This window comes from Rattus norvegicus, chromosome 5 (assembly GCF_021556685.1).
Source record: "Rattus norvegicus strain SHRSP/BbbUtx chromosome 5, alternate assembly SHRSP_T2T, whole genome shotgun sequence".
NCBI classification, from domain to species: domain Eukaryota; kingdom Metazoa; phylum Chordata; class Mammalia; order Rodentia; family Muridae; genus Rattus; species Rattus norvegicus.
Window position 1 is genome coordinate 156,444,684 of NC_141538.1, and position 27,955 is coordinate 156,472,638.

The 27,955-nt window shown below is 44.4% G+C and overlaps 1 protein-coding gene across 9 annotated transcripts; it reads left to right on the forward strand.

Moving 5' to 3' along the window:
• The first annotated feature begins 717 nt into the window (after nt 1-717).
• Nucleotides 718-27,953, forward strand: Hp1bp3 (heterochromatin protein 1, binding protein 3). Of its 9 annotated transcripts, none has more exon segments than NM_199108.2 (13): nt 718-822; nt 5,971-6,164; nt 6,535-6,634; nt 7,798-7,951; nt 10,566-10,725; nt 14,266-14,409; nt 16,419-16,496; nt 16,964-17,115; nt 20,462-20,552; nt 22,597-22,756; nt 24,160-24,271; nt 25,584-25,700; nt 26,275-27,953. In NM_199108.2, coding segments are annotated over 12 exon segments (1,662 nt in total). In that variant the 5' UTR covers nt 718-822; nt 5,971-6,068; the 3' UTR covers nt 26,573-27,953.
• Nucleotides 27,954-27,955: the final 2 nt, after the last annotated feature.

Sequence of the window (27,955 nt, forward strand, 5' to 3'; positions counted from 1 at the left end):
CAATCGTTCCTTTATTTCCTTTTCCTTGGCTTCAGGTTGGTTACCTACCCAAATAGCCTTGAAATTTCGGTCCTCTTGCTTCCACCTACTGAGTCTGCGTCATCACCCTGGGCTTTATGTGTTGCTGGCGAATGAACCCAGGGCTTTCTTCATACTAGACACGTACTAACCACTGAACTACTTCTCCAGCCCCAAGAATTAGTTTTCAAAGGCGGTGGGGTGCAAATCACACGAATAGGCAGATCACATCGTGAAGCGCCAAATAAAAGGCAACTCCCTTCTAATTCCGTGGTTTCTGTGGGGGTTGGGGGAGGAAACAGTCTGAACATGCAAATCAAGAAGCTCGGGCAAACAGGCTCACGATGGAGAAAAGCATCTTCCAGGCCGTGTCCTTGCTCCCTACCCTGGCAATTCCGTGTGGATTCAGGAAGTAGCTGGTGTTGTCTAGCGCCGTCCTCCAGGGCTAAAGGGAGGCTGGAATCCCTAACCCCAAACATGAAGGACTCAGGGTCAGGGACAGAGAACGCGCCAAGCACGCAGGACGCAGCCAGCCAGGAAGCTAGTTCCCAGCCGCTCTCTGCCTCGCTTCGCCCGCCGTCCCCGAGCGCCCTATCGCGCCCCTGCGCGCCCGCCCGGGACCCACTTCGCGGGAGCGCGCGGGGGCGGGGCCGGCGCGGGGGCGCGCGCGCGAGGCCGCGGGCAGGGGGGCGGGGCGGCAGAGCTCGGTGCCCGGCCTGGAGGACAGCGGTGTCGGGAGTCAGCGATCGGTGGTCCGCAGCAACGCTGAGGGGCCGTACGGGACGCAGGCGCCGGAGCTCAGAGGTAACGCGGGACGGACCCGGCGCGAAGGGAGTGGGCGCGGACTCCCGAGTACCAGTGGTGGAGGCCACTGGCCTGGGAGCTGACGCCGCTGCCCGGGCGCTGGAGGCGGGACGCGGGGACCGAAAGCTGCCAGCTTTTGTCCGCCCACCGCGGCCGCTGCGCCCTCTCGCGTCGCGCCCGCCACCTGGCCCCTGCCCCCGGCGCGCGGGCCTCCGGGGCCCTGCGGCGCGCGCTCCCGCCCTTGTTTTGTTTGGACTTGGGGAGGAGGGGCAGCTTTTCTCTGGTCGTGCCCCCCCCCCGTGTCTCAGTGCGCATGCTCCGGCGTGCGCCGCAGAGCCCTATTGGCTGCGGGCTCGCGCATGCTCCGAGACCCGTGGCCCGACTTCCGCCGCGCCCTCCCTCGGCCCACTGTCAACTGTCTTCAAGCCGGTTCGAAAGATGCCGGCGGTAGTGACTGGCTGCGGCGGGCCCGCCCCCCCGGGTTCTCCGCCCCCGCCGCCGCCGTGGCCGCCATTACGGAGTTCCCAGTGGTGAGTGTGCGGAGCTGAGGCCCCGCGGGTCGCCGCCGGGTCCCCGCAGACAGGAACGCGGAGCGGTCCCTGCGCCGAACCTCTGCTGCCACCCTCAGCAGACCTGCGCCCGTCTCGGCCCCTGCCCGCTAGCTCTGCGCTTCCGCCGCCACAGCTCTGTCGCGCGGCCGCTCGCGCCTTTGTCTTCGCTGCTCCTCCGGGCGATGCTCAGCCTCTGGGCACTGTGGCTTCGCTGCCGCTGCTGCCGCCGTCGCCGCTACCCTGCGCTTCTGTGTTCCCGCGAGCCTACACCTTCCTCAGCCCCATCGGTGCTTCCTAGGCCGACGCAGGATTGCCTGTGTCAGCCGTCTTAAGCCCAGGCCTGAGTTGATCCAGACTTAACCAGTCAGTCTTCCTTAACGCCCTTGAAGCTAAGCCTAGTGCACACTACCAGTAGTGCTCATGACTTCGCCCCAGGTTGCTTACAGCTCTTCTCCCACTGTCCATTGCTTGGAGAACGAGCCTTATTAGACCTGGACCTCATGCGCAAGCATCTTAGACATCAAATGTAGCTACAGAGTCATTCTGCAGTTGATATTAGTTGAAAGGCCTAGAAGCTATTAGAAAAGCGTTTGAAGTCTTTTTTTTTTTTTTTTTACTCTTCTGTTTTATCTTAGTCAGCATAGGCCATATAAAACCTCCACTAGCTTTTTAAATTCGTCATACCACATTCAGTTTCAGAATAATTTTTTCAAAGCTGATCTCAGATTTTGTTTTGTTTTTGAGGTGGTCTCCCTATACTTTCTTTGGACTCTGCCCCTCCTTCCTCAGCCTCCTGGCGCACTCTCAGTGCTGGGGATGTTAGTGTGAACTGTCACCGGAGAGTTAAGATTAAGGTTCTTGGTCCAGTTTTTCAACTTCCTTAGGAGGTGAATGACTGAAAGCTGACTAGGAAGTTACTGAGGCCTGGGCCAATACAAATCTTCACTGGATCTTGTGGAGCCGGCGTTTAATTGGCTTCTATCCCCAGCCATGTTAGACATCACTACATGCTTATTTTTATTTATTTATTTATTTATTTATTTATTTATTAAATACATTGTAGCTATCTTCAGACACACCAGAAGAGGGCATCAGATCTCATTACAGATGGTTGTAAGCCACCATGTAGTTGCTGGGATTTGAACTCAGGACCTTTGGAAGAGCAGTCGGTGTTCTTAACCACTGAGCCATCTCTCCAGCCCCACTACATGCTTATTAATGAAATGGGAAAATTGCTGGTAATCACGAAGCTTTCTCTGAGTGAGGAAACAGCCCAGGAGCCATGGAATGTATTTAGTGGTCTATTGGTGACATTAGAAAGTATGCATATTACATAGAGTTTATGATGACTTATGAAATCTTGGCACCCTTGCTAAAAATCGTAGATTCTGAAGGATACCGGTAATTTGAAATACATGCTATAGCCCCAGACCTACTGCCTTTTCTAGTGGAATAAACTACAATCATGGAGTTGGGCTTTCTACTTCTGCAAGTTTTTATTGCCTGTAATAAAACAAGTTATGCATCTCCCTTGTCAAAAGTAAGTCATGTTACTTATTCCAGCATTCAGATAAAAAGAACCTAAAATTTGTGGCCACAGAACTTTATAAATCCTATTGAAAATATACTTTGGTTTCCAAACCACATGAAGCCAGGTTAAAGAATCATTTTCATTCTTTAATAAATACCTGTTGAGCTCTCATTCTGACCCTGTCTTTTAGGCACCCAGCTTTGTATCTGTGGAAAGACTACCTGTCCATTTTCGGAGTGCTGTGCAGCTGTGACACCAGCACTGGGGAGGCGGGTTAAGAGCTCAGTCATCCTCTGCTACAGAGCAGGTTTGATGCCAACCTGGGTTACTTAAAGACCCCACTCCTTCCCTCCCCCAAAATCCTAGCCAGGGAGCTAACACCGCTGTCTAAAAGGTCTCATCATTGAGAGTGTTGTAACAAAAAGTTGTGACACAAGGTACCCTGATGTCAAGGCTACCATCCATGTGGCACCCTGGCTACCCATCCATGTGGCTCTGTTAGCTGTTAATGAAAAGGGAATTTTAGCTGGGCACAGTGGCACAGGACTTTGATCCCAGCACTAGGCAGGCAGAGGCAGGTGTATCTGTGAGTTTGGAGACCGCCTTGTCTGAGTGTCTCCTTGACAGCCAGGACTACATAGTAAAACCATGTTTCAAACAAAAAGTGAGTTTAACAACCCGCCAAGCCCATTAGAGAAGGATGAGAACCTGCTCTGCGTTGGCATTCTGTGGTCTTTAGTAAAGAAGTTCAGACTGAGGCAGACATTTTTAAATATTTTCCCCAAATAACTGTAGGTGTTTATTTACTATGTGCATTTATTTGTAAAAATGCATGTAATTTTTTATTACATGCATTTATTTGGGATGGGGAGGGTGAGGTATGGGCTGGCCACCATCCTTAGGCTGAAGTAGAAGACAACCTTGAGAAGCAGGTTCTCATGACTCACTCCCCTGTGGGTATCAGGGGCTGGACTCAGGCGACCAGGGCTGTCTGTCTCTAAGTACCCTTATCTCCTGAGTGTCTATGTCTGTGTGTGTGTGTGTGAGTGAGAGAGAGAGAGAGACACAGACAGACAGACAGACCGGCCTAAGTGCTATTGTAGCTTAGGAAGAATTCATCAGCAGTGTCACTTTCCAAAGGATGATGTGACCATGATGGTTTACTTCTGTATCGGGTTTGCCTGGGGAAATACCACGTTTAGTTAGTTTTCCTTGTTATTTTCAGGGAAAATAGATTGCTATGTAAGTACTACGTGTTTGTACTGAAATCCTTATGCAAACAAACTCAGTGATGTCCTGAGCATCCTGGCTTCTCTTTTAGGGGCAGGATGGTGTTTGAGACTGAGTTCTCTGTGTGGCCCTGGCTGTCCTGGTGCTCACTGTCGGCCAGGCTGGTGTCACACTCAGATCTCTTCGTCTCCCTCATCCCTACTGCTGAGGTTTAGTGAAGGCAACCCCATAGATGTGGTGTTTTACATTGGTTTTGTGACCGTAGAGAATTTTAAATATTTGTAGATATTTCTAATTTGCTGTTGTCAATGAGATATTTGTCTGGGCAGTCTGAGTGGGCAGACTGAGGAAGGACTCTGGGTGATCTCGCATTCCTCATCTTCTTGTCTCAGCCTCCTGTAGTGCTGGGTCCCAGTTGAGAGCACTGTCCCAGCTGCATTCTTCAGCTGTCTTTGCAACAGATGCCAAGTGTGGAATCATTCCTGTTTCCAGAAGATTTTCTCTACCTGAAAGTACTCTGTTTGATATTTTACATTTTTACTGTAGTTTGTTGTGGTCTGGGACTATTACATGATATGCTAAAAAGTCTTACATGTCTAAAAGACTCAGAGATTAAAGTAGAAATTAATTATTCCCCATCTTTGTTAATTGCTGCTTAGCACAGAGGCCTAAACATTTAAATAGCCATTTCCTCTACTAATTTTCTAGATTCGTATATATTGCTTGCACATGTGTGGAGGCCAGAGGTCACACACAGGAGTGGCTTCCTCAGTGGCTCTCCCTCCTATATTGTGAGACAGGCTCTCACAGCAAGCCTGAGCCTCATCATTCACCTACACTGCTAAGCTGTTGAGCTTTGGAATCCTTCTGTCTCGCTCCCCCAGAGCTGAGGTTATAGACAGGTACCACCACAAGCAACTTTTACATGCATGTTCAGAATCTGAACGTCACAGGTTACAGAATCTGAACGCTTACATGACACTTTACCAGCTGAATGTGGCCCCTCTAGTGCTTTTAGTTTTTCTTTTTAAGGACACAGGAGTGTTAATGATCAGGTAAATTTTGGTGGCTACATGTGGGTTATTTGTGGGTTCTTGTTTGTTTGTTCACTTGTTAAAGAAAAGAGCTAATTCTTTAGCTCAGAATGGCCTAAAGTTCAGAATTCAAAATGTATCTTCTCCTGCCTCAGCTTCCTGAGTTCTAGGGTTACAAGCATGTAGCACCATGTTGCTTAATTTGTAGATATTTGACTATGCCTTTTTTTCCTATACACATTAGCTTACATCACACTAGGACAAGGCTGTGGATGAATACTTCTAGGCGGTGATCTGAACTCACCTCCCTGGCTCTGGAGTTCTTCAGTGCTAAGTGCTCAGTGGTAGTTTTACACTTTGATTTTCCCTTTAACGAGGAAAAAAATTACTTTTCTAACTGAGGTAAAGTTAAAAATTGTAGTTACTTTTCTTGACCCCATTCAAATGATAACCACAAAAGTCATCTAGAAAACGGATCCTTGGCTAGACCTGCCCTTAATCTCCTGTGTAAATTCCAGAGATCAGCAAGAGGGATTGGGGTTGGGTTCCTTAGCCGTATATCTGTCCTTGCTGCTTTTGTTCCTGTGGACCTTGCAAAGCTGCTGTGGCTTCCGCCTTCCTCTCAGCCTGGCTTCATTGTGATATGTCAATAATGTTGTCTTTTTGGTTTGTTTGTTTTAGTAGTAACTAAGTCATCTGTAACTTAAGTTTATCATTATATTCTCCTTGGAATATTGAATTTAGATGTTTTATTTAGTTTTGTCTCTGTTGATCTTCACACCAGGTCTTTTCTGTGCTTTAGGTTGACTCTTCACCACACTGAAGCCATTAGGAAACCCCTGTGATTAACAGCAGAGGCTTCAGAGTCTCACCAGTATTCAGGCCTAGACTTTATTTTAAATGGCAACTGATATGTCTCAAGGTGAACTCATCCATCCTAAGGCACTCCCACTTATAGTAGGAGCTCAGCTGATCCACGCGGACAAGTTAGGTGAGGTAGGGGCTGATGCATTCTTGAAGCTCACTCTTGGATCAACCCCTGACTTCAGCCTCTGCTGGGTTCTTCATAGATAACAGAATTCTTTTCATCTCCCTTTCCCCTCAAATCCTTATAAAACTTTCAACCTTCTAAGTTGATTCCAAATTACTTGTAACTTTCAATTTGAAGTTCTATCTAAAATATTTTGAATATTTTAATAATCATGTTTAACAGTGTTTTTAAAAAAAGCTTGTTAAAAGTAATTTGTATCAGATCCTGGAGTTGACTTGAAGAATTCTCCTACATCTTTGATACCCAATTAGGTCCCTTGAGAGAGACAGAAGAGAACTGTTTATGCCTGAGTGATTATGGCATCTTTTTTCTTAGAAAGCAGACGATAGCACCATGCCTATCCGTCGGGCTGTGAATTCTACTCGGGAAACTCCGCCCAAAAGCAAACTTGCTGAAGGGGAAGAAGAAAAACCAGGTAAAGTAAAGCAGTTACAATTTAAAAAGACAAAGCCACTCCAATTTGAAGTACTCCATAAATCTCTTTGGACCTAGCTGTTCTCATGCCCATCATGGAGTGTTAAAACATATCTGAAGGGAGCTGTTTGTGTGTGTGCGGGACCACGAGGGAGAACTCAGTGCGTTTTCTCCCTGAAGCCTTTTGGAAAGTGAAATGTGATGCTCCTGGGATTAAAAACAGCAATGAGGAGCAACCGGCATGACACTGTTGACATCATAGTGTCCTGGGGGAGATGGCGCTGGAATTCAGGAAGGCTTGGGCCATAGGGAAGCATGTAGGTTATACAACAACACTGGGCGTGGTTTGCCTTAGTGGGAAAGAGATGAGCTCCTCAGGTTGGTACAAGGAGTGGAGGCAGAAAACAGTCTGTCAGCCCTCGGAACGGCTTCCTCCCTGCCCTTTCTAGCCTCCTGTCTTTTCTCCCTGTTAGTCTTTGCCTTGTGACTTTTCGTTATCTCTTTATTCCTTTCCTTATCTTCTTCCTGCATAGCTCAGGTTTGCACGATTAGCACACCACCATTCTCTCCCTGTCAGGGCCTCTTCTGTGTCTCAAAATCCTTAAGTGCTGTACTCAATTTAGGCATCCATGCCTAAGGGAGAGGGGAATGTGGAGTCAGAGTTTGAAAACTAATGTGGGCAGTGAGCTGATCACCACTGCATCTCTCATGACATCAGGTCACAGGCAGTGTGGCAGAATGATGTATGGTACTGTGAAGATGGAAAACTGGCTTTAAATCTGAGGCCAGTCAGGAACTTGCTGAGTAGACAAGTGTGACCTTGAACCCTTGAACTCATATCCTCACCTCTACCTACCAAGTGCTGGGGTTACCATGTGTGCCACCATAGCCAGTTGATGCAGTGTCGGGTGTTGTCACATAATGGTCTGGGTAAACACTTGAATAGGCAACTCGACTGATTTAACAACATGGGCGAGGGAGGGTGACAGAGCAGCCAGTGCAGTGGCAGGCAGCGCTCAGTCCAAAGCCATGTCGTGATTCTTTTCAGATGTATCTTTTAATTTAACTGTTGGCAGGTCTGTTAAGTGACATGTTTGTGACTTTTATTGACTATGGGGTGTGGGGGTCCTAATGTATCTACTTGACGCTCACCTGATGTTTTAGAACCAGATGGGAGTTCAGAGGAGTCTATCTCTACGGTAGAAGAACCAGAGAATGAGACTCCACCTGCTCCATCCAGGGAGGCAGAGCAGCCCAAGGGGGAGCCTGAGAGTGGAGAGAAGGAAGAGAGCAAGTCTGCTGAGGAAACCAAGAAAGAGTAAGCCGTCCTGCTCCCTGCTGTCAGCAGTCGGAGGCGACTGGGTGATGGACCAGAGCACCCATTTATGCTGGGGGTTTGGGTTTACTTTTTACAGTGTGTTTGAAAAAGTTTCATTCTGCACATTCTGCCGCTTAGACTTTGTAGGGTTGGTTAGACGGTATCTGACTAAGTGCTTCCTGTTCACTTTGGAGTATGTTTGCCTGCTTAGAATACATTAAAGGAACATTTGATACTTTCAAAGCTTTGATAGAATCTCAATAAGAACAACAAGTAACTACAAAATCCTTACTTGAAGGACACTTTACCATTTGTTCCTACCTCCTGCCTACAGTGAGCTCTTCTTACGTGCTTATTAGAATCCTTAGTAACTTCGGTTAGAGAACAGCATAAGTCTGTATGGGTGACTGAGCGCTGCAGGTAAAACTTGCAGTTGATAATTTTCTTGTATCTGTGTATGAAGGTGGCAGTTTAAATTTTTTTTTTCTTGGGCGAGGAAGGGACAGACACATTTTGAGCAGGTCTTACTATGTAGCACTGACTAACTTAGAACTCACTATGTAGATTCTGCTGACTTCAGACTTAGAATGACAGAACTCAGGTGTCTGTATCTCACGTGCTGAGTTACAGGTGCTTGCCACCAAGCTTGGCTTCCTTTTAAAAGGAAAATTGGAGAGCAACTAAGGACAGCCAACAGTGACTTTTGCCTCTGAGCAAACATGTGCACAGACATGCACACTGTTTCTCTTTAAATAGAATAGTAGGGCTGGAGAGATGGCTCAGTGGTTAAGAGCACTGACTGCTCTTCCAGAGGTCCTGAGTTCAATTCCCAGCAACCACATGGTGGCTCACAACCATCTGTAAAGAGAGCCGATGCCCTCTTCTGGTGTGTCTGAAGACAGCTACAGTGTATTCACATACATAAAATAAATAAATAAATATTTAAAAAAATAAATAAATAGAATAGTAATGGTTCTACCTTTTCCATGTATTACTCAGGACACCTCTCATTCCCATTATTAAGAGTGATCTGTGCTTTTATTGGCTGTGCCATAATTTTAGTATTCCAATACTTCGGCAGGTGAGTGGATGACTGTTACTTCTTTTTTTTTTTCTAAAGATTTATTTATTTATTATATATGAGTACCCTGTCGCTGTCTTCAGACTCACCAGAGGAGGGCATCGGATCCCATTACAGATGGTTGTGAGCCACCATGTGGTTGCTGGGAATTGAACTCAGGACCTCTGGAAGAGCAGTCAGTGCTCTCAACCACTGAGCCATCTCTCCAGCTCATGACTGTTACTTCTTAAAATGAATTTTATATCATCCCTGTCTTCAAATTTTTTCATTCTTTATTTTATTTATTTTTTCTGAGACAGGGTTTCTCTGTGTAGCCCTGTCTGTCCTGGAACTTGCTCTGTAGACCACGCTGACCTCAGAGATCTGCCTGCCTCCATCTCCCAGGTGCTAGGACTAAAGGCTATACCACCACTGCCTGGCCAAAAGTTTTTATTCTTTACCTTGAAGGTAGTTGTTGTTTTATTGTTTCAGTGCTGAGACATAGAATTGTGAATTTTACGTTCTTTCCCCATACCCTATTGCATCTGTTGTTGTGATTATTAATTTTTATTTTTTTTTATATGTGGGTATTTTTGCCTGCCTGTTTGCATAGTACATGGCTGGTGCCATGGAAGCCAGAAGAAGGTATTGGGGTGGTTGTGAGCCATTTTGTGTGTACTGGAATCAAACCCAGGTTCTCTGGAAGAGCAGTCATGCTCTTTCTTATTGCTGAGCTGTCTCTCCAGCCAGAATTTTCACTTCAGTTTTAGGGACAGTTAATGTGATCGCCCTTTCCTGTGCCTAAAAGAAACATCTTTTTTTAACTCATTTTCTAAGAGGACCTTCTTGATTATAGTACCGGGAAGTTTTTTTGTTTTTTTGTTTTTGTTTTTTTTCGGAGCTGGGGACCGGGAAGTTTTTAATGTTATTGTGTGTGTGTGTGTGTGTGTGTGTGTGTGTGTGTGTGTGTGTGTGTGTGTGTGTGTGTGTGAATTCTTGCTTGTTTTATATCTTACCTCAATGTAAATAGATAAAACTTTTCTCCCCAAGAGAAGACTTCATTTCGTAGCTGTGGCTGTCCTGGAACTTGGGCCTAGGCTAGTTTAGCCTCTCCTACTCATTGTACTCTAAAACAGGCTTTCCCTCTGTGGCCTTTTCTTTTTCTTTATATGACTGTCCTTTGATATTAAAGGCCCATGGGTTCTAGGACCCCTACAGTACCAAGGTCTGTAGGTGCTCAAGTCCTACCTGTAAGTTGGTTTAGTGCTACATGTACGTCGGGTGTATCCTCCTTTACATTTAGTCAAACTACCTACAAGTTACTGCTAATACCTGATACAGTGGGAGGGCTTTGTACACAGCTGCTGTGCTGTGTTACTTGGTGACTAATAGTGAGAAAGAAAGTTGCAGTGTTCAGTACAGAAGGTGTTTACCTCTAAAGTATATATAGTCCTCCTGTGTGGAGTACAAGTGTGGGAAATCCTTGAATACAAAATGTTGGCTGTGCCTCTTTCTGAAGAGTTCATCTTACATAATGAAAACTTTGTTTTTAAGAGAGAAGGATCAGTCTAAAGAAAAGGAGAAGAAAGTGAAGAAAACCATCCCTGCCTGGGCCACTCTGTCTGCCAGCCAGCTAGCCAGGGCCCAGAAACAAACCCCAATGGCTTCCTCCCCACGGCCAAAGATGGATGCAATCTTAACTGAGGCCATTAAGGTAAGTTATTTTTCAAGCATTTCAACTCCGACTTACTTTCTTGTCTTTTCCTTATTTCAAAACAGCGTATTTTGTCCAGACATTAGAATTCCTGCTTTGCTCCTTAAAGGAGATTCATCACGTGAGGCACATGTTTTTCTGCTATAATTACATTTGATGAGCACCTCCAGCCCTGAGACAGGATTTCTCTGTAGCCCTGGCTGTCCTAGAAATAGCCCTGTAGACAAGGCTGACGTTGAACTCAAAGATCCACCTACTGCTTCCTCCTGAGTGCTGGCACATTTGGTTTTAAAAACTCATGTGAAGGGGCTGGAGAGATGTCTTAGCAGTTAAGAGCTTTTGCTGCTCTTACAGAGGACTTGGGTTCTATTCTCCGCACCCACATCAACCAGCTCATGACTGTGTAAAGAGAGCTCCAGGAGCCAGATGCCCTCTGTGGGTAGGGTGTCTCTGCATACATCACTTATACACATGCACATCTAAAATGAAGTCGCTAGAAAATATTCAGATTTTTTATTAAAAATTACTCTCAAGTTTTATCTATACAGCTCAGCATTTCATAGGAACCACTTTTCACACCTAAAATAAACTTTTAGGTGTGAAAACTTTAAATAAATAATAAACACTACTGCTCTATTTCTTCACTAATTTCAAAATATTGTAAAAATTAGCCTCCTTACATAGCATTATGACTTGAATGTAATTCGTTGATTTCGTTAGCTTATGTGGCTCTCAAAGTCTTTTGGGGCTCAGGGTGGATTTCATGATGAGGCACTAGTTGAATGACCTTGAACTCCCTGTTAGTCAAGGAGGACTTTGAATTGGTGACTCTTCTGCAAGATGACAGGTTTTTGAAGCACCAGATGAAAGTGTAATCTTATACTGGCTTTATTATGTAAATCTCCCAGCATTCCCACTGCTGGGGATCCAACACCGAGCCTTATACATACATGTTAAGCCTAAACGCTCCCCCCTTGTATTTAACCCAGAAGATTTATTTTATCTGTTCCTGTGTGTGCCTATTTGAGTTCATTGCATCCTGTGTTCAGGAACCTTTGGAGGCCTGAAGAGGGCGTTGGACGCTCTGGAATCGGAGTCACAGGTAGTCTTAAGCTACTGTCTTGGGGCTGGGAACAAGGTCTAGGTTCTCTAAGAGCATATTGAGCCAGCTTTCTAGAAATTCTTTTTTTTTCTTCTTTTTTTGAGACAGAGTTTCTTTGTGTAACAGCTCAAGGAACTTGTCCTATAGACCAGGTTGGACTTTAATTCACAAAGATCTGCCTGCCTCTGCCTGGCTTCTGCCTCCTGAATGCTGGATTAAAGGTGGTCTTCACCATTGCCCAACAATATTCTTTACATAGCCTCTCTTTAAGAATTTCACATACAGGACAATGGTGGTGCACATCTTTACTCCCAGCACTCTGGAGGCAGAGGCAGGTGGAGTTCCAGGTCAGCCTGCTCTACTGAGTGAGTTCCAGGACAGCCAGGGCTACACAGAGAAACCCTGTCTACAAAACAAAACAAAACAACAGCAACAACAAAAACCTGAAAAACAAGGACAAAAAAAAAAAAAACCAAACAAACAAACAAAAAAAAAAAACTAACAACAAAATAAAACAACCAAAAACCACAAAAACAAAACTCAACCAACCCACAAACAAAAAAACCCCAGCATTATTCTTAAGACTCTAAAGGTGGACACAATACAAATGTTCATCAAATCTCCTGCAAAACTGTAAAAAAAAAAAAAGAAAGAAAGAAAGAAAGAAAATAGCACTGCAGAAATTGATGATCTGGGGGCTGGGGATTTAGCTCAGTGGTAGAGTGCTTACCTAGGAAGCGCAAGGCCCTGGGTTCGGTCCCCAGCTCCGAAAAAAAGAACCAAAAAAAAAAAAAAGAAAGAAATTGATGATCTGTTCTATTAGATAACAGATGCAGCATTTGAAAGAAATTAATCATTTATTGCCTTTGTGACATAAATATTTCATCCTTCTATAGACATTTGTCTAAATAAGCTAGAAATAGTAAAATATCTCCATTTTTTCCTTCAAGTCTGTGCTTTCTATGAACCCAGTTTTATTCCATTCATCTGGGTTTCCTTTGAGTCACAGTCAAAGAAGGCCTGGGAGAAGTGTTGATCCTGTGTACTGAACTTCATTCCTTACAATGAATCGACACTCTTAGGATTGTTGTGTTTCCTTCACTTTAATGCCAAAGGTCTGTATTCTAAATTGTCTTCATTTCTTTTCCTGTTCCTGGGATAAAATACACTCTCAAAAGCAAGTTAAGGGAGAGTTTGGGTTTTGGTTTGGTCTCTGTGTAGCCTTGGCTGTCCTGGAACTCACTCTGTAGAGCAGGTCAGCTTTGAACTTAGAGATGCCTCTGCCTCTGCCTTCCCAGTTCTGGCATTAAAGGTATGTGCTACTACTGCTTGGTATTTTTTTAAAGATGTGTTCATTTTATATATGTATGTATGGGTGTTTTGCCTGTATTTCTATGCACCATTTTCATGCCTGGTGCCCATAGAAGTCAGAAGTCAGTATTGGGTACCATAAGAGCTAGCATTGCAGGCCGTTGTCAACTGCCGTATGGGTGATGGGAATTGTACATAAGTCCTCTGCAAGGTCAACAAGTGCTCCTAACTGCTCAGCCACCTCTCGAACCAAAGAAGGGTTTATTTTAGTTTGCAGGCCAAAGCACCATCCATCAAAGCACCAAGGCCACAGGAGCTTGAAACAGGCAGTCATGCAAGTGTGGTGTAGGCCTTTAATTCCAGTGCTTGGTAGGCAGAGGCAGGCGGGTCTCTGAATTCAAACCGGCTTCCTCTACCCAGTTTCAGCACAGGTCAAGCTATGTAGAGAGGCCCTGTCTCAAAAGAGGCGGCTGGGGTGGGGAGAGGCAGGCGGTTGTTTCATATCTGTTGGGAGAGGAAGAGCTCAGTCCCCCTCTCTGTCTATACAGCCCAGGAGTCCTGCCCTGGGAGTGGCTCCGCTCACAGTTGAGATGAGTCTTCCCATATCAGTTAGCTTCAGATTGTTCCTCATTTATGTCCAAGGCCTATCTCCATGTGATTCTAGAGTCTATCAAGTTGACGATGAATAGTGTTACATTAGTACGAGCTAGAATTAAAGTGGACAGGGATTTTCATTAACTCCTAGAATATTTATGGTCTGGGGTTGATGGTTACTGTTCTGATTTTAAAGATCGGGTCTCTCTCTGTAACCCAGGCTGTCCTTGTGGAGACACACCTACCTCCAGCCCCTGAGTGGTGAGATGACAGGTGTGAACCCCGTACCCAGCCATTCCTGTGATTTTGAAAACTTCCCATTGTTGCAGGGGAAAAAAAGATTGTTGCAGAAGCACTTGTTAGTGTTCTTCTCCACAGCCTTATTATCTAAGCCTAAGTGAGCAGAACTGAAGCGCTGCTGACTCCTCTGCCTTGACCATTGAGCTTACTTCTGTAAGAACTCACTTAGAAAAGCACTCGAGTCTCTAATCAGACACAGCTAACATTATATGTATGCTTTGGACATTGTGCAGGCATGCTTCCAGAAGAGCGGTGCCTCCGTGGTTGCTATCCGGAAGTACATCATTCATAAGTACCCTTCTCTGGATCTGGAGAGAAGGGGCTATCTCCTCAAGCAAGCACTGAAAAGAGAGTTAAACAGAGGAGTCATCAAACAGGTAGGAGACACCACGGTAGAAAATGAGAGTACGTCATGTCTGCTGTGTGAAGTGCATTTCTAACAAGAGTTAAGTGCACCCTGCTGTTGTTAAAGGTAAGCTATGTGACTGACAGTTCAGCTGCACCTCGTCTTACCACGTGAGCCTCAGAGTCTAGACTGGAGTTGCCTTTGTAGGTCACTTTTTCTTTTCTTGTGTGTTTGTTTGTTTCTCTGTGTAGCCCTGGCTGTCTTGGAACTCACTCTGTAACCTGGAACTCAGAGATCCGCCTGCCTCTGCCTCCTGAGTGCTAGGATTATAGGTGTGTGCACCACCACCACCTGGCTTTGTAGGGCTGTTTTTCTTTTACTTGATTTATTTATTTTTATTTCACCTGCAGTAGTGTTTTGCCTGCACGTATGTCTGTGTCAGTGTCTCTGGATCTGGAGTTGTGACAGTTGTGAGCTGCCATGTGGGTACAGGGAACTGAACCCATCTCCTCTGAAAAAGCAGCCAGTGCTCTTAACCACTGAGCCCTCTTTGTAGGTCACTTTTTTTTAAATGCATGTGAATACACTCTTCATACCAGAAGAGGGCATCAGATCCCATTCTAGATGCTTGTGAGCTACCAACCTGGGTGTGAGCTTAGGAGCTATGGGAGAGCAGTCCATGCTCTTAACCACTGAGCCTCTCTCCAGCCCCCTGCAGGGGTCTCTTACTATAGGTTATGCAATGGTGTGCATTTTCTCTGCCTGTTGTATAGTGATTGGGTCTTTGGAGATTGGCTTAGCTTGAAAGTACATAGCTCTGAAAGCAATGAGGAGGACAGGGATGCTACTGTTCCAAAGCAGAGGGCAGCTTGCCTTGTGTTAGGAGTGTTAGCTCTAACATTTATTTACCTGACTCAATTGGTTAATTAAAAATTGGCTTGTAGGGGTTGGGGATTTAGCTCAATGGTAAAGCACTTGCCTAGGAAGCACAAGGCCCTGGGTTCGGTCCCCAGCTCCAAAAAAAAGAACCAAAAAAAAAAAAAAATTAGCCTGTAGGGCTGGAGAGATGGCTCAGCGGTCAAAAGCACTGACTGTTCTTTCAGAGGTCCTGTGTTCAATTCACAGTAACCACATGGTGGCTCACAACCATCTGTAATGAGATCTGATGTCCTCTTCTGGTGTGTTTGAAGACAGCTACAGTGTACTCATATAAACAAAAATAAATAAATCTTTAAAAAAAAAAATTGGCTTGTAGGTAGACTCACCTTAACTGATTATTATATAAACTGTTAGCACCTAGGAGCTAAAGAGCATCAGAGGAAAGAAAGCCCAAGCAGAACTAACCCTGATTTCTGGCATGATCTGTGCTGCTCTGCCTAGTTCTTCAAAGTATTGTCTGGAGTTGGAACAGCTTAGTGTGGCACCGCGGCTCCGGCTGGAGCACTTGCCTGAGCAGCATCGGGTCCTGGGAAAAAGACATGACAGTCTTAAAAGTGGACTTTATCTCATCAAGTGTACTCTTCAGAAGTAAGTCCACAGTGAGAAGAAGAACCTGTGGTAGCAAAAGCTTGTCCTGGGATCGTCGATCACAGTCCCAGAGCTGCTGGGGCTCTCTGACCTGTGTCTACAGAGTGCGGTGGGTTTAGGTTTTGTGCTAATCAGACAGCTCAACTGCTTAGGAACTCTCAAGGACTAGTTAGTTCTTTAGTATTTACTCAGTGTATCCTTTATGTTGGGTACTTACAGATCCATCAACGAATAAAAGGATTCCTATTATGTGGAGATTACTTCTTTATGTGATTAATAAGAGTATTTTATTTTGTGAAAAGTTTGATCACAGATAAGCTGAGTGCCAGGATTGTCGGGATTGACTGGCTGCTGTGCTGTCCCTCCCAGGTCTTGACTCCTCAACTTCAGTGTTCGTTCCTTCCCAAGTTAAGCAGTGTTTCTTTCACGTTAGCTTGTGCATCGGACTCTGTAACCATCCGGTGTGAAGTTACACATTCACTACAGGAATAACAGAGGTTTCATTTACTTTAGGTAAAAGGAAAAGGTGCATCTGGCAGTTTTGTCGTGGTCCAGAAATCAAAAACACCTCAGAAATCCAAAAACAGAAAGGTAAGTCTGAACCACAGTTTGAGTGTTGAAGTATTGTTCTACTACTCCTGAGGATGGAGCACCGACTGAGGGCCATGTGAGTAGCACTATTGGAGGTGCAGCCCTCCTGCTAAGGGCTAGAGAGGGTAGAAGGAAGTTCCCCAGGTTAGTGAGTGCAAGAGCCACATTGCAAACCATAGCACCCCCCTTGTCTTCACATTTCTGTAAGGATTAACACACAACAGTTACATTAATTAAAAAAAACTATGGCTCCAGATTAAAAAGTGAATTAATATTTGTCTGTACCAATGATTAAAATCATGATGATCTGTATTATTCTTACAACTCTGAAAGTTTTATACATTTAAAATTAAATTTAATAATTTTTATTTTTGATACGTATCCCTAGCTGCCCTGGAATTGTAGGTAGCAGGTGGGCTGACAGCTGCCTGTTCTGTGAGAATGTGACTCTTGATGCTGTATTGCAGAAGGGCTCTGCAGTGGATCCAGAACCACAAGTAAAACTGGAAGATGTTCTCCCATTGGCTTTTACCCGACTCTGTGAACCTAAGGAAGCCTCCTACAGTCTCATCAGGAAATACGTGTCTCAGTATTACCCTAAGCTTCGAGTGGACATCAGGTACTAGCATGCTCTGCTCCCTCACACCCCTTGTTGAGAAAGGACATAGACGAAATGTTTGAGGATTTCTTTGGGGTGAGCCAGAATTAAATCTTTCTGTATGTTTTTACTTTTTTGGTCTTAATTCCATATTTTTTTCATGTCATATGTAGGGGTGTTGTTGTTCTTTTCGTATTCTCCCATGATCCTGATAGAGTCTACCTGTCCCTCAACAGTCAGTACCTGTGCAGGATTGGTTCCAGGAGCCTCCTTGATACCACAACTACTCAAGCATTACATGTGACACATAGTGATACGTTTGTGAGCGATAGATACCGATAGATACACTTCTTGTGTGATTGCTTTTAAGATAGGAACTCACTGCAGCCTACACTGTCATCAAATCAGTCTTCAGACCTCTGCCCTCTGAGGAGTAGAATTTCTCTTGGCTTCTGTATGTACCTAAGCAGTCTCTACCCCTACCTATATCCTGGCTCCTCCCCGTACAGTAAATTGTCTAGACCTGCCTTAAACTTGTGATTCTCCTGCCTCAGCCTGCTCTACAGTAGCTGGTATTCTAGTTCTGCACTGTTGGTCTTGTCCTCTGGTATACTTTACATCCTCCTTAGCATATTTAATATATCCAATATAAATGTTTTGTTAGTAGATTTTTGTCATATATGCAACAATAAGGGGAAATGTGTATTCAGTATAGATAGAGCTCCCTCCCCCTCCCCCACCTAAAATGGCTTTTGAACCAGTACTGAATCAATCTTTCCTGCAGAAGGACTGATTTGAGCAGGTTTCATGTAGCCCAGGTTGGCCACAAATTTGCTATGTAATAGGATTTGCTTGAGTTATTAGGCCTCTTGCTTCCACGTCTGAAGTAATGGGTTCACAGTGTGTACCACCACACTCAAGTACACACGTGTGTGCACATTTACAACATGTATGGGGACATCTGCTTGTGTGTTCAGATGCATATGCAGATGCTGAGAATCTATTTTGATTGTGTCACTGAATCCTTTGGTTGGTCTGGCTAGCTAATTTGCTCTAAGAGGTTTTTTTTTCCCGCCTTCTATAAGCTGGGAATACTGGTGGACTACCAAACCCACTTGGCTTCTACATGGTGTCTGGGGGTCTGATTGACTCTTCATACTTACCTGGCAAGTGTTTTACCTGTTGTCTTAGTTTCTTTTCTGTTGCTGTGATAAAACACCATGACCAGGGCAGCATACAAAAGAAAATGCTTAATTGGGTTTCTGAGATCAGAGGATTAGAACCCATGACGGCAGAATAAAGACAGAGTGGAATGGCACCAGTCCTTTGAAACCTCAGAGTCCAGTCTTGTAACACACCTCCTCTAACAAGGCTATACCTCCTACTCCTTCCCAAACAGTTCAGCAACTGGGGACCACGTATTCAAACATAGGAGCATGTGGGGGCCATTCTCATTCAAACTGCCACATCCACAGAGCCACCTTCACAGCCCCTGTAACTCTTCTCATGCCGGGCTAAATGGTGGCTCCATGAGTAGGAGCATGGCTATTCTGGTTTGATTTCTAGTACTTAGATAGTACTAAGGGACCGGATGCCTCCTCACGTACCAGGCATATACATGGTGCACAGACAGACAGACAGACAGACAGACACACACACACACACACACACACACACACACACACAACACATGCAGGCATAAAAATGAATAAACATAAAAATAAATACTAAAAAGCCCTCTTATATCAACTGCAGATAGTCCTTTTCTGTTTGCTATAATAGCAGCTCAGGTTTATTTAATAGCAAAAGGGGCCATGGAGATGTCTCAGTGAGTAAAGGTGCTTGCTGCCAAGTCCACCCTTAGTGTGGTCCCCAGGACTCCCATGGTAGAAAGAACTACAGAATAAGTTAGTAAGAACTCCTTCGAGGGAAAAGGCTTAACAATGTACACAACTAGTCTATCACTTAAACCAAGTCTGAGTAATCTAGTATGTGTGGGTGTTTGAGAGTTTGAGACAGGGTCTCATTATGTAGACCAGGTTGGCCCTGAATTCACAGAAATTCGCCTGCCTTAGTCTCTCCCTTCTGAGAGCTGACCTTGAAGGCATGCACCACAGCTGGCCTTCCTTCCTTCCAGAAAATGTGGACCAGGTCGTTTAGGTTGTCACAGTTGCTCAGTTGTGGATTCATGCAGACAGTGGTGTGGGCACTGCTGCTGCCCTTTTGTCCCTGTTCTAACCACCTCAGACAGTGTCTGAATGGTTGAACATTCTAGATGCAGTGAACTGAAAACTGAGTTCATCCCTTTTGTTGATACTTGTTTCCCCTTTTTGTTCCACTAGGCCATACTGCTTTTCTCAGCTATCTCTGTGGAGTCCTGACAGCCTTCCTTTTTATTTTATTGTATTGTATTTTATTTTATTTTTGAGATAGGATCTCATAGGGACTGGAGATATGGCTCAGCAGTTAAGAGCACTGACTGCTCTTCCAAAGGTCCTGAGTTCAATTCCTAGCAACCACATGGTGGCTCACAACCATCTGTAATGGGATCTCATGCTCTTGGCTTGTGCTGTCTGAAGACAGCTACAGGGTTCTCACATACATAAAATAAAAATAAATCTTAAAAAAAAAAAACCCACGGGGTCTCATGTGTCACAGGCTGTTTGTTAAAGTTTGAGTGTCCTCACAGTGGGCATGCCTTAATTGCTTTGTCCTCCTCATCAGTATTGTGCAACAACATAAATTTGCTTCCCATGCTAAGATGCCTGCAGGATCCCTTATTACTACAATTTCCTGTGTGGGGTGATTGGGGATGTGCACATGTTGGGGTTACAAGCCCACTTGTACATGTGCATGTGGAGGTCAGAGGTCAATTTCACGTGTGTTTTTGAAGGCATGACATTGATCTCCATAATCGCCTTCCCCCCTGTACCTCCCCCCCCCCCATTTTTAAGTACTTTTCTGTGTTCCATGAATTTGGTTGATATGATGAAAGCCAAAATCTTTGTGTGTCCTGGGCCACATAAATAGTAAGACCCCATTTAGGGGAAATCATGCCTTTGCTTTGTTTAATTGTTTAGGGCAGTCATCTGTCGTCCGATGGTAGTAAGTTTCAGAGTCTTGGCCTGCTCTGGCAGTAGAAAGTTTGTACTGTATATGAGGACTGTATGTCGGTAACAGCTTCTTTAGGGGAAAAGAGGTTCTGCTTGCCTAGGGTGCCTGGGCTTTGGTGTTCCGTCCTTGTCTTCTTAACAAGATATTACACACAGTAGGAATTAGAACTGTAGGTCTGGAAATAACTTCATGTCTCTTTCTGCAAGTCTTCTTTCATTGACATATTTATCACTGTTTTTGTTTCTCTCTGCAGGCCCCAGTTGTTGAAGAATGCTCTGCAGAGAGCAGTGGAGAGAGGCCAGTTAGAGCAGATAACTGGCAAGGGTGCTTCAGGGACATTCCAGGTTAGCAGCTGGGCTTGCTTGTCTAACTGATTCGCAAAGAAGATCTTTTATTCTCAAACTGTTGAAGACCTTCAACAAAGTGGGTTTTTTATGTGTAGCAAAAAACTATCTCAAAAGATAGAAAACAAACAAAATCCCACAAGACTAGACCCTTTACATGGTAAATAATGTTTTTTTTTCCATGAAAAATAGCTATGTCTTCAAAAAATTGGTTAAGAGAAATACTCTTTACATCTTTGCTGATGTTTTTAATGTCTTACTCTAAGTTGTTTCCTTTAGTGTCTGTTCAGTTTATGGGGAAAGGCCAGCCCTGTGCAGAACGAGTTAAAGAATGAGAGATTTCAGTTATTTGTGGGCGGTACCTCTTGATGCTGCATCAAAATCCAGCAAATACTAGATTCCTTTAGAGCTTTTTAACTTAAGTTAACCCAGTTTGGGTGCGTTTTCAGTTGTACAGCTGTCTCCAAAGTTGAATTTTGGGACCTGGTGCCACCCTGGAAATATCCCTGTGACGACTGTGGTCACTTGGAATTTTTACCCTTGGCTTCAGATAGCCTACAAGGTCCATTGACCCTTCTTCACATTTCAGACGGGAGAAATTATTCCTTGTGTGGCCTTTTGTATTTGCCCTGTCTACTTAGCATAGTGTCTGAATTTCTCCATGTAGCAGCCTGTATTCATACCTAGTTTATCCATGCGTGAGTTGCATATTTGGATTTTTTCTACTTTTAGTTAATTATGTATATTGTCTGTGAACGTTTGTATAGAAGGGCCCCCGTGTAAATATGTGCTTCCCTTCACTGAAGTCAGTAGCTAGGAGTAGACTTGCTAGCCACAGAGCGAGCAGGACTGCACCATGTTACATTCCCCAAGCACCTGTGGTTTCTCTGCACCTTCATCACCACCCTTGTTAGTCTGCTTTGGACTGGTCCGGCTTGTGGAGGTGAAGTGCTCTCTCGAGGCTCTGATGGGCATTCCAGTGGTGGCTGATGCCAAGCACACTGCTTGTGCATTGGTCATCTCATTTCCTTTCATGAATCGTCCTATAAAGAACTCTTGCCCGTCTTCAAACTGAGCAGTTTTTAGGGGCTCTTTACTATAGATAAGTCTCTAGTCAAATAAAGAACTTGAAATATTTTTTTTGGAATTTGTGGCTTTTTACTTTTTACAGGAGACAAGGACTCATGTAATCATGCCAGCCTTGAACTTTCTATATAGTTGAGATGACTGAACTTCTTGTCCTTCTCTTCTTACCTCCTAAATCTTGGGGTTACAGGCATTTGCCACCATCTCTGGTTTATGGGGTATTGATGTTTGAACACAGGGCTTCATGTATGCTGGACAAGCAGCTTGCTAAATGAGCCATATTTACACACAAGTTTGAAGCCAGGCTTTCTGACAGATGAAACCCTGTCTCAAAAGAATGAGTAACCCAGTACCATACAGCATTGCCATTTCCTTTTCCTATTTGGCTAATTGTTACTAATCTCAATCAATCTCAATCAGTGTCTCTGTCTCTGTCTGTCTGTCTGTCTGTCTGTCTGTCTCTCTCTCTCTCTCTCTCTCTCTCTCTCTCTCTCTCTCTCAGGGTTTTTGTGTGTAGCCCTGGCTGTCCTGGAACTCACTCTGTAGACCAAGATGGCCTCCAACTCCAAGATCCTTCTGCCTCTGCCTCCCGAGTGCTGGAATAAAGGCGAGTGCCACCACATCTGGCTTAATTGTTACTGATCTTTATTTTTTACTCTCAGCCTGGAATTAGGCCATGTAATTTTATGATCCCCTAGATATTTATTTCTCATGACACAAGGCATAAAGATATCAGTCGCTTTAGGTTCAAACTATCTCTTGCTGTTTTAGGAGGGCTGGAAGGGTGAATGGAAGGAGAGACTACTCAAAAGCAGGTTGGGAAGAGGAAGTCACTGACCTGATGATTCACTTAAAGGATCTGTGCTGATGCAGGAGCTCCATCTGCCTGGCGCAGAGGAGTCTTGTCTGCCTGGGAGAGTGTTGTCTTCATGCTTTTCTCTTCCTCCTTGGAAAACAGCTGAAGAAATCCGGGGAGAAACCCCTGCTTGGTGGAAGCCTGATGGAATATGCAATCTTGTCTGCCATTGCTGCCATGAATGAACCTAAGACCTGCTCCACCACTGCTCTGAAGAAGTATGTCCTGGAGAACCACCCAGGGACCAATTCTAACTACCAAAGTAAGAGTCAGCGCTGTGTGCACTTAGCTGGGGCTGGGGGGATTCTCCTGCAGACATCAGTTGTCATCACTGACTGAGGAGCAACCAAAGCTCGTTTTTATGCTTTTTAAAGAGCTATCAACTTTTATTACTTTTGTTTACGTGTGTGTGTGTGTGTGTGTGTGTGTGTGTGTGTGCGCGCGCGCGCGTGCGCGCGCGTGCGCGCACATGTGTATGTCTCTGTATGTACACGCACGTGGGAGGGGAGAGAGAATAAATGTGTGCCACATGTCTTCTGGTACTTGCAGAGATCAAAACAGGGTATTAAGTCCCCTGAAGCTAAAGGTCTAGATGATTGTGAGCAGTCTGAACATGAGTTCTGGGGTCAGACTCTCGCACGTCCTGTGGAAGAGCAGGAAGAGCACACTTTTTTTTTTTTTTTTTTAAAGATTTATTTATTTATTATATATAAGTACACTGTAGCTGTCTTCAGATACACCAGAAGAGGGCATCAGATCTCTTTACAGATGGTTGTGAGCCACCATGTGGTTGCTGGGAATTGAACTCATGACCTCTGGAAGAGCAGTCGGGTGCTCTTAACCGCTGAGCCATCTCTCCAGCCCAGGAAGAGCACACTTAACTGCTGAGCTCCTCTCCCTCCCTTACAGGTTTCATTGTTGAGATAACATCTCATTGTTTCACCTAGGCTGGCATGGGACTCAAAATCCTTGGGCCTCAACCTTTCAGGTGCTAGGTTTACTGGTTATTACTGGTTGGGGCTTTTTGTTAATTTGCAACTACTCTAAGTCAGAGGTTGTTATTGACTTAAGCCCTATAACAAGATGTATTTTGTCTTAGTAAATTACATTCACCCAGAGTCGTGCTGTGAAATGAGACGCTAGTCTGTGGTCCGGTACCGAGCAGCATTTTCTCACGTGTTGGCAGTGAGTGGCAAAGTCTTATCAAGAGCTACTAGATTGCAAGGGTTTAATAGAATACAGAAAGTCTGTAAATAACGGAAACTGAAATCTAGGATATTTTATTTTAGATGCTTGAATGAGTGGAAATTAAATATTTAGACTCAGAACTGTTATTAACCAGTTATGTGTTACCCAAGAACAAGACTCTTGACCCCTAGATTCCAGACAGTTATTTCATTCTAGACACCTGTTTACTTTTTCTATGGAAAAATATTCCACTCAATGGATTCTAATGTTTCCTTTTACTTTTTCAATATAACTTGCCAAATTTATTGGCACAAAATAATTGTTTTATGAACTAGTTATAATTAATGCAGTCAGGCATAAAGGACTATACTCATTCCTGTCTTTGATCAGTGTTGACATGGTTTGCATTTAGTTGTGGTTGAGTGACCATATCTGAATATATAAACTTTTTCTTCCTTCTTGAATTTTTTTGTAAAGTGCATTTGCTGAAAAAAACTCTGCAGAAATGTGAGAAGAATGGGTGGCTGGAGCAGATCTCTGGGAAGGGGTTCAGCGGCACCTTCCAGCTGTGCTTCCCCTATTACCCCAGGTGAGCTCCCACAGTGACACACTGGTCGCTGGACACTTGAATCTGCTCCCCGCTTACAAGCCTGGGTTATTAATAAAGCTTGCCTCATTCCTGTGACTCTGAACTGGACCTATCTGAAAATAACAACGACCAAAAGGTTCTCACTGGAGTGGGCAATGCTTGCTGTCCTGGGGTTGCTGTTGGTAGCCAGCTCTTGGACAGTCATTTGATGAGCATTCTTTTTTTTTTTTAAGTGATTTTTTTTTTTAAGATCTATTTATTTTGGGTATAAAAGTACAATATAGCTGTCTTCAGACACACCAGAAGAGGGCATCAGATCTCATTACAGATGGCTGTGAGCCACCATGTGGTTGCTGGGATTTGAACTCAGAACCTCTGGAAGAGCAGTCAGTGCCCTTAACCACTGAGCCATCGCTCCAGCTCTTGATGATCATTCTTCATCTTTTTAAGTAATAGCAACAGTCAGATTGCCAGAGAATTGAATACTAATTAATCACCCAGAAAATCAGATGTTGAGAACCTTGACCTCTGCCACGAATCATAACTCTGCCTTCTTCAAACTTCTATTTGAAAACCTGCCTCTGGTCATGATGTATTTGACTGTGGAACAGAAGCACACATGAAGCTCTTTGCAGCTACACATCTTTTCTGTATTGGTGTTGGGACCCTCTTCTGCTTTTATTAGTAAGGTGCTGTGCATAGCCTGTGCTGTGAGGATCTTACATTAGCAACTTCGCACTGACACGTTCTTACGTAATCACTCTTACAAACATAGACAGTACTCTGTTGAATGTATAGTTAAGCTTTAATATATTAAATAGTAAATTGAATAGTCAGGTCATATACATGTTTTAATTTATGGAAATACTAATAGAAAAAAGCTTAAAAAGAGTTTAGGGGATAAGATTCTTGCCCCATTTCTTTAAGACTTTGAAGAGTTTTAGCCTTACAGTTATTTGCCAGAATTGTGAAGGCAAAACAAGGACACTGTTCTGTAGACCATTCACTGCTGTGTGTCTGGGGAGGTCACACAACAGAAAGTTAGTGACCACTAAACAGTGACAGTGCGTATTACTACATGATGGGAGGAAGGGGGTTAAAACATGTGGAACTTTTCTAGACTTATGGTGGGTGACTTTGTACATATGTTCAAAGTAGGTTAAATTCTAAACAGATACTTGTAGTCTAACTTGACATTTCTGAGGGAAATAGTAATTCTGAATAAAACTGGGCGTGTCCAGTGACAGGCATCTACGTTCCCGTTATTTTCCTCATGCTACAAGATGATGTTTTCCTTTTCCTTCTACCTTAGCCCAGGAGTTCTGTTTCCAAAGAAAGTGTCAGATGGCTCTGAGGATGAGGATGAGGAGGAGGATGAAGAGGAGTCATCAGAGGACTCTGAGGATGAAGAGCCGCCACCCAAGAGGAGGTGTGGTGTTGGAAATCTGCTGAGGCAGATAATAAATCTCAGCTGAAGTGGGGTTGGGCCTGCAATTCCAGCTTAAGGAGGCTGAGGCAGGAGAGTTGGAAGCTGACGGCCACTGTGGGCAGTTGATTGAACCCATCTCAAAGAGTCAAACAAGGCCTGAGGACATAGGGCAGTGTAGAGAGATCAGCCTAGAGTTTGCCCAGTGTCCCCCAAATGCATTGCTCATGAGCAGGGCTAAGGAAAGGACTGTGTCTGACTATTTATATCCTTCTCAGATTCTTTGAGTAACATTTAAATTATCTTCTCCTTTGAAAATTCAAGGACTCAAAACTTCAGGCAGTGGTCGAACATAATATAAATGTTCATTCAAAGAAGAACAATTCCATATTATCCCAGGAAATGAGCTGGAGATTTCCACAAATCAGATTTGTCTGAAGCCTGCACTGAGAAGTCAGTTTTCTGTTTTGAACATAGTGATGTCTATACAGGCTACTTCTCTTTAAGCAGAAGGAGCTTGTTCCAGCAAATGGCTTTGTCCTGCACTCAGTCATGCATTTATTCTTTTTTCTCACAGCTTACAGAAGAAAACACCAGCCAAGCCCCAAGGGAAGACGGCCTCCATGAAGCAGAGAGGGGCTAAGCCTGCGCGTAAAGTCCCTGCTGCCCAGAGAGGGAAGGTGAGGCCGCTGCCTAAGAAAGCTCCGCCCAAGGCTAAGACCCCTGCCAGGAAAGGCAGACCTGCACCCTCAGCCGTCAAGAAGCCTAGCGGGAGCACCTCCAAAAAGCCCGTAGCCAATGCACGAAAGGAAGCGAAACTGCCCGGTAAGGGCAAATCTGCCATGAAGAAGAAGTCTTTCAAGACAAAAAAGTAAATTTTATAGGAAAAAGGGTATCATGATTGAATTCAGAATCTTATTTTATAAGGTCAGTGTGCATTTGTTTTAGTTATAATGCTTTTAAATTTTACATTTTTCTTCCCATACGAACACTGTGGGAAGGAATGTAAACAAACCAGTGTAGACATTTGTTGGCTTAGGTGCTGTTCTCAGTGCCTGCTTCTTCATCATTTTAATTTCTGCCGTAATCCTGGACTTGGCTGAACTGTGTAACTACCCTGCTCCCTTTGTTCATCTTAACCCAACCCTCATTCTCTTCTTTTTGTGATCCAATTTGGGGTTTTCTTTTCCTCCTCGAAGTTAATCCAAACAGTTGCAAAGATGCATTTGTAGTGAGTACCTCCAGGTCTGGTGCTGAAGCCAGACGGAGCGGGAGCACTGCAGGGACAGCATTGCTTCCTGCCTGGGGACTTGCTGATTGACCCTGGCTGTGAAATCACTCCACTAACCTTTCTCCAGCGTGGGCCAGGGACATTATAACTTTGGAAAGAAGCCCCAGTCTGCCATCCATAGATTCTGAAGATCTCCTTTGCTGTCTGCCCAGTTGCCAAGCACGCCCTGCTGCCCAGAGCGTTGTTCCCTTAACAGCAAGCGCACGTCTGCGCCGCCTGCTTTCTGACTGAAGGGGAAGTACAGGAATATGTGGAATCTGATTGCTTATTACCAAAAATGACAGAATATTCTTGATCAAAGGCCTAGATATATTTTTAATATTTGGGGCATGAGCTTCCCCTGTTTGAGAGTTCCCATTACTGAGGTAGAAATGTTAATTTGCTAAACATAATTTGCTAAAATGACCAGTTTTCAGATTCACCTGTGCGTGTGCCCCCACTCGCACCCCACCCCATTCTCTCCATAGAACGTTTGCTGTCAGCTCGGCGGTCTCCATTTCGAGGTGTTTATCAGAAGCGAGGAGGGGAGCAAATGAAGCCGTGCTGCCCAGCCCTCCTCGTCTTGTATTTGTTTAGGTTGTGAGGTTGTGTAAATAGTAGCTTCCTACTTGAGAACTACAGCTCCTGCTTATCATTGATCCTTTCCTGTGGCACTTAATATTTTAATTGTCTTAAGCTTTTGATGTACATCCTCTGGCCCCTTACACGCTGCCAGAGGAGAAGGTGTTTGAGATTCATTCCACTTGAAGTGTCTTTCCTGGGCTCCCCACAGCTGCAGATGGCTGGGAAGTGGACTTGAGGAATGGGCTCGAATTGGTGGTTCATGCCTGTGAGGACCCATCATGAGTCATCGGGATTTGTGTTGCATGGAAGGCAATCTTTCCTGTTGTAAATCTTCCTTTTTTATGTACATATATTTTGAAAATATGAATAAACATGAAATTTTAAAAGCTGCTGAACTACAACT